The following is a 6,415-nucleotide window of genomic DNA, read 5'->3' as shown; positions in this document are numbered from 1 at the left end:
AGTTTTTACTTTTATCACCAAGGTTTTTTTATAACTTCGAAAATCGAAATATAAACTTAATGGAAAAATCTAATAATTGATTTCAAAGATATTTGAAAAAAATACACAAGTCTTCCAAAATTTTGCTAATAATTCAGATAATAAGAGTAATAGAAGGTGGTTTAAATGTTTTTAAAATTAATCAGATTCTAAAAATCGACAGGTATGTAGTTATTATAACTGTTTTCAGTTTCCGCTAAATCTCAATTTAAGCGGTCTAATTTTGAGATTTAGATTTCAAGAAACGGTATAGTAAAGATTGAATTTTCTTCTTCTTTCGATGCTTGTCTGTATTTTTAAGTGAGATAAAAATCTACAGACCGAAGTACAATAAATTGGTACTCTTCCATTAAAAATTTGTCTTTTTTAAGATGCTTGTGAACATCGTTACCATGTTATCGATGGTTGATCTACTTTTTCGTTTAGTTAGTATTTGTTTTATTTGACAATTTATTTAATTTATAATTTTAATTAAATAATAAAACTTTCGACATCAACACCAAATTAAACTTTCATTCTAAATTTTTCTTTAGAATAAAAAGATACACTACGCAAATAGTGAAAACTCCCTCTACTCCCTCTCAACCTACACCGTGACGACCATAATTGCTAATAAAATGAAAAAAAATTTCTCGCTTTCGACCTTTGTTACCTTGAAATATGAGCTTTTATTTTTATTTAACACATTCAACATGACATATATTATGCCACAGAGTGGCATTTAAAAAAACGGAGCTGAATATTTCTTCAATGAATCTTTTTTTTTTTTTGGAAAAGGTGATTTGAGTTACGGCGGTTTTTTTCCGGTTGGGAGGTATCGTACGGTATCCTTGATCTTCAGAATCATTTAAAAGCCAACTCAAACTCATAAACCATGCGAGACAGAAGAACGCTTTCAGTCGGAAATTTGTTTCTTAATTTTGTGGAACCTGAATAGAATACGAAAAAATTTAAAGCAAAATTCTACGTTGCAATTATTTTCTACAGAATTTAGTTGGATTGGCGAAAACTATTACAAACAATATTTGTTGTTTTTGTACTTCAACTCAATTTTGTGTTTTAAAGTAATAGACCTTTTCATTTTAAAAAGTGATTACCTTTTGTGTCGGACAGTATGTTAAAAAACTAATGTGATAAAATGAGTAACAAATATCTTGTATCTTTGTCCAACTTCTTACTGTCTGTCTGAAACAATAATGAATCGTAATTGAAATGAAAAGGTCTATTTTTTTTCAAAAATGAATCTTTAAAATCCGTCTTCTAAAATGGGCATCCTGTACAACAATTTAATACAATATTACTCAACTTCAATAATTATCAAGACTCTACTGTACAATTTTATTCTGCATAAACTTTTAAACGACTAGAGAAGATACTTTAACTGATTAAATATTGATTTCATATTTAAATAAATAAAATAAATAATAAAAAAATTTATTTACATATTCTAATCGGTGTGTATAATTTTACAGGCGAAAATGCGCAGGTAGATATAGATATTAAATAACATACCTATATGACGTAAACTTGCGTTTAATTCTTAAATTACCTTTGAGATTACATTTTAAATTCACACACCTAAATCTGTGAAAAATTCTGAATGTAAGTTTATATTATATATTTTAATTACAATTATTTTTTGTATTTAATTATTCGTTTAAAAGTTTTTGCTTTTTCTGATAAAGTAGAAATCTACCAATATATAAAGTGGCAAAAATTAATTTTTAAACTGTAAATTTGTGAAATAAAATATATTTTAATGTCTGCTATGGCTTATAAAAAAAAATTAAAAATCTAGTCAAATAAAAAAATATATATAGCTAATTACAATATTTAGCAAAAATATTTAATTTCGCTTTGTATATCGTCGAAGTGTTTTAAGATAATATGTAAATAATTGGGATACAAAAAATATAAAAAATTAAAATACAAGAAAAATTTTATTCAAAAGTACCAAATCAACAGAAATTTTGCCAATAAATTTTAATGTTTTAAAATAGAAAAATGTTTTTCAGTATCTCTTTGTACGATTTTAGAAAGTTCAATCGTAATTTATTAAAATCATTACATGTAAAAAAATATAATAAAATTCAAAACAAAACTTATTCTAAATTGTTTCATTCGTGTGTATTACATACAGTCCTCAAAAGTTCCTAAAATAATTATATTTAGTGTAGTCCAGTTAAAACAAGTGAAATTTGCAATAATTCGAAAAACCTCAAATATAAAACAGTAAACCTTTTGTGCAAGGAGTGTAACAAATTTTATATTCTTGCTATGGAAGGGAAATTCGTATTTTACTGTTCCCACTGCTTTCACATTGTCACCAGGCTCTCACGACTAGAAAAAGAGCTGATGATTTTTGAATCAGATTTTCAAACATAACTAGTAATGGCTTTGCTTAAATTAGATTAAAATCAGTCAATATATTTGGGGGCTGCGGTAGCCAGGCAGGCAGCCGCTTCAAGTTAATAAACCCTCTATTTTGTCAGGGTTAATAGGCATACAGCTACTTCCAGGATGTTACGAAACAAATAAATTATGATTTTCTTTTAAAAGATGTATTTTTGACTTTGAAAAACCGATCGAATCTTAAGATTTTTCTATTCCCATTTGTTTCCTTCAATGGTAATCAATGGGTTATTTTTATTGATAAAATTTTAACAACAAATCATTTTATGCAGCCATTTTGTCATCATAGTTTTACTCAAATAAAGCGAAATTTTTATGAAATAATGACATGTTTTGAATTTACTCGTCCACTTTTTCACACGTTATGTTATTTTTTCGACTAACGGTTCGCCGAATTCAAATAATTGCAATCACTTAAGATGCAGCTGTTTTCTGAATTAAGTGTAATAAATGCAAAATTAAAATATGAAAAAAGTCAAAATTATTTTAAAGAGTCAACTAAATTTTTCGATTTAACTCCTACTTTATTTGATTTAAATATTAATAATAATTGTTATCTAAACCATAGATACCCTTATCTAATCGAAAATATTGAATGAATTGATCGTCTTTTTTTCTATTCAATCATTCATTAAATAATATCTCGTGCTCTTTAAAAATAATTTCATTAACACTGAAAAATATTTTTTATTCGTTTTAAAAGGATGGCATCAGGTGCGTTAAGAAAACCCCAATTACGAGGTTTACTAACTCGACAAATTTTTCGCAATTTGGCTATCACTTTTGGTTTGGTAGCGTCTACTGTAACAGCGTTGCGATTCTACCTTGTGCAAGGACGGAAAAATGCCTATGCTCAATATTACAGGTAAAATTATATATTTAAGTAATATCATTAAATTTTTATTTATTAATCTTTATATCAGTACTTTGGATACCGAAGCAATGTTTAATGAAATGAGGAAAGCTGGTGTATTTCAAAGTGTTCCACCCGAAGAACCCCCGGCACCAACTCAAGAAGACACAAACGAAGGAAAGAAAAAGGGAAAAATGAATTAATCTTTTTTTTCTGAAAGAAAATCATCAGTAGTATTCTATTAGATACAATTAGTTTCAAAATTGTAAGTAGGTATTTAAATTTCCCGCTGTCCATATAATATTCTTGACTTTAGAAAAAAAATAACTATTGAGATTTCAAAATATTTTATGGAAAGATATTTAAACGAAATAAATTATTAATCTAAAATTTAACATAATATGTTTAAATTTTCTTGAAATTTTTCCAAATTATTTCCATTATTTCGAATATTAAAGATGACGTATTAAAACCATAGAGATAATAAGACCATTAAAATGAATTCAATGTAAATCGAAGTTATTCCTCTTTTTAAAAAAAAAAAATCATTCCGAAAAGAAAGAATAACGAATTCTTCAGACGGTCCGTCGTTACGAACAACATACTCATACCGTTAACGTATCGCAAGTCGAAGTATTTCGAACTTAATTATATAATTTATATAAATTAAATTTCAATGTAAGTAAAAATTGTTTTGCAATTAATAATCAAGTTTTGAATTCATCATTAACTCTTTAAACATCTTGTAATTAATAATAATTCTTGTTATGTAACTTGATGACCCAGTGAACTTTGTTTCACCTACAATTTATATTATTATAACTTTTGATCAGATTTGTCTTAATTAACCAGCAGATCCACTTTATTAATAGCTATACTATGCTTAGCCCATCCACTAACCCACCCCTCTCTTACCCCGCCCACTAAACACAAACCTTACTCTTATTTCTTGACGATTTGACCTATCACTTGGAGATCGCTTCACTCGTATGCAGCTCCAATTCATTAATAGCTATACTTAATATACTCGCTTAGCCTGCCCGCTAAACACAAACTTTACTTCCATCTCTCGGTCAATTAGATGAACTTCGGCTTTGCTTACACCTTCGATCTTGGAGCTGGTTGTGCTCGCATTCAGCTCCAATTTATAAATATCTATATTATGATTGGCCCCGCTAAACACAAAATTTACTTTCATTCCTTGGTCAATTAGATGGTTTTCGGTCTGGGTTGATTCTTCGACTCCGGAAGTCGCTTCGATCGTAATTTAGTTTTTCAGTCACTCAACCCGAAACAACCTAAGCAAATTATGATTCTAACTTATAGTTTAATTTTAACATTGTAAGACACGAATAGCATAATAATTTTTTCAAAATTGCTCGGACCTTAAAATTTTTTTGGTGGTTATTGAAAATACAAACATCAAAATTCGAAAGCATAAGAATAATAATGACGATCAGAATGACAATATAATTATTGTGATCTTTGATAAGTTCTTATTACGTTCATAGATGCTTTTGAAATTTTGATTTTATTAATTTTTGGGCTGTTCTTTTGAGTTTTCCCTAATATTTTGGTTGCTAAACCTTCGTTATAATTACAAACATATCAAAAAAAAAAGAACTATTCGAATCGGTCAAGCCGTTTTTTACCCTCAGGCAGACATCCGAACAGCTGTATATTTTTATATAGAGATGACTTAATGAGTAAAAATTTTCTTTTAGATGTCAGGTGAAGTAGCAAAATTGGCTAAACCAAATTTACGTGGTTTATTAAATAAACAAATTGGAGTTAATCTAGGTATAACTCTCGGTTTGGTAGTTGTAATTTGTACAGCAGTAAAACTTATAGTACATGATCCAAAGAAAAGAGCATACGCTGAATATTACAGGTAAAAAATTTTGATTACATCGAAAAAAATTTTATATTAAATTGGATTTTTTTTTATTTATAGGAAACTTGATAACAACGCCTTATTCAATCAAATGAGAGCTGCAGGTGTATTCAGTGCTGTTCCAAAAAAATAAAATCATTTCTTGAATTAAAAGTTAAAATGATTATATTAGACAAATTAACTAGATGTTAACATTATTATATATTTGAATTATTTAAAAATAAAAGTTATAAAAAAAATTACGTGCCTAGTAAAAATAACGTAAAAAAACGAATTTATTGTAAATCGAAGTTATTCCTCATTAAAACATAATCATTCTGAATAGCAAGAATAAGGCAAAGAAAGAACATCCCTTATCGCCAAAGTCGAAGGGTTTTTAACTTATATTTCTAATTTATACAAATTAAATATCAGTGTAAGTAATAATTGTTTTCAATTAAACGGTAATCAAATTTTTATAAGTCATTATTAACTCTTTTAATACCCTTATAATTAATAATAATAATAATTATGTAATGATTTAGTGATGACTTAATGAGCAGAAATTTTCTTTCAGATGTCAGGTGAAGTAGCAAAATTGGCCAAACCAAATTTACGTGGTTTATTAAATAAACAAATTGGGGTTAATCTAGGTGTAACTCTTGGTTTAGTAGTTGTAATTTGTACAGCAATGAAACTTTCAGTAAATGATGCAAGGAAAAAGAAATACGCTGAATATTACAGGTAAAAAACTTTCATTAGGTACCTACATAGAAAATAATATATATTAAATTTGATTTGTTTATTTATAGAAACCTTGATAACAACGATTTGTTCAATAAAATGAGAGCTGCAGGTGTATTCAGTGCTGTTCCAAAACAATAAATGCATTTCTTGAATTAAAAATTAAAATGATTATTAGACAATTTAACTAGATGTTAACATTATTGTATATTTAAATAATTTAAAAATAAAAATTAATTAAAAAAAATTACGCCTAAAGATTTATTTTTATAAAATGGCCGCTATAATTAATTAAGCACCAAGTCGATAAATTATCATATTAATGAAAGTATTAGGTTTTGAAACTTGAAGAATATATTAGATTATATACAATTAATTATTTGTTAATTTTTATGTTTGAAATGGAAATGATTTCATTAAAAATTATTTATTGAACTGGTTTATTTTTAATTACATCTGTTTCGGTGATACGCCATTTTATTAAAAATGTTAAA

General features: G+C 27.0%; 3 protein-coding genes across 4 annotated transcripts; all 3 read left to right on the top strand.

Moving 5' to 3' along the window:
• Positions 1-1,564: 1,564 nt before the first annotated feature.
• Positions 1,565-3,666, top strand: LOC123298422 (cytochrome c oxidase subunit 6C-like). Of its 2 annotated transcripts, XM_044880419.1 has the most exons (3): positions 1,565-1,641; positions 3,155-3,316; positions 3,375-3,666. In XM_044880419.1, coding segments are annotated over exons 1-3 (297 nt in total). In that variant the 5' UTR covers positions 1,565-1,639; the 3' UTR covers positions 3,508-3,666. The 2 variants fall into 2 exon arrangements, with proteins under 2 accessions (XP_044736354.1, XP_044736361.1); XM_044880426.1 differs by lacking the exon at positions 1,565-1,641 and having other exon boundaries at positions 3,088-3,316.
• A 171-nt stretch (positions 3,667-3,837) lies between these two features.
• On the top strand, positions 3,838-5,443 carry LOC123298463 (cytochrome c oxidase subunit 6C-1-like). The gene is made up of 3 exons (XM_044880471.1): positions 3,838-3,982; positions 5,029-5,195; positions 5,259-5,443. Exons 2-3 carry the CDS (start codon positions 5,029-5,031, stop codon positions 5,329-5,331), a joined length of 240 nt encoding a protein of 79 aa, XP_044736406.1. The 5' UTR covers positions 3,838-3,982; the 3' UTR covers positions 5,332-5,443.
• Positions 5,444-5,483: 40 nt separating this feature from the next.
• Positions 5,484-6,171, top strand: LOC123298455 (cytochrome c oxidase subunit 6C-like). Its single transcript, XM_044880459.1, has 3 exons — positions 5,484-5,613; positions 5,755-5,921; positions 5,990-6,171. The coding sequence occupies exons 2-3, from the start codon at positions 5,755-5,757 to the stop codon at positions 6,060-6,062; spliced, it is 240 nt and encodes a 79-aa protein (XP_044736394.1). The 5' UTR covers positions 5,484-5,613; the 3' UTR covers positions 6,063-6,171.
• Positions 6,172-6,415: the final 244 nt, after the last annotated feature.

This window comes from Chrysoperla carnea, chromosome 1 (assembly GCF_905475395.1).
Source record: "Chrysoperla carnea chromosome 1, inChrCarn1.1, whole genome shotgun sequence".
Lineage (NCBI taxonomy): Eukaryota > Metazoa > Arthropoda > Insecta > Neuroptera > Chrysopidae > Chrysoperla > Chrysoperla carnea.
The sequence above is the reverse complement of the archived record's forward strand: the minus strand, read 5'-3'. Positions and strand labels throughout refer to the sequence as shown.

Excerpts from the sequence above, each read along its gene's own strand:
- LOC123298422 (XM_044880419.1), top strand. Across the intron at positions 3,317-3,374 it reads GCCTATGCTCAATATTACAG|TACTTTGGATACCGAAGCAA; the intron begins GTAAAATTATAT and ends TCTTTATATCAG.
- LOC123298463 (XM_044880471.1), top strand. The coding sequence starts at position 5,029 with ATGTCAGGTGAAGTAGCAAAATTGGCTAAACCAAATTTACGTGGTTTA. Across the intron at positions 5,196-5,258 it reads GCATACGCTGAATATTACAG|GAAACTTGATAACAACGCCT; the intron begins GTAAAAAATTTT and ends TTTTATTTATAG.
- LOC123298455 (XM_044880459.1), top strand. The coding sequence starts at position 5,755 with ATGTCAGGTGAAGTAGCAAAATTGGCCAAACCAAATTTACGTGGTTTA. Across the intron at positions 5,922-5,989 it reads AAATACGCTGAATATTACAG|AAACCTTGATAACAACGATT; the intron begins GTAAAAAACTTT and ends GTTTATTTATAG.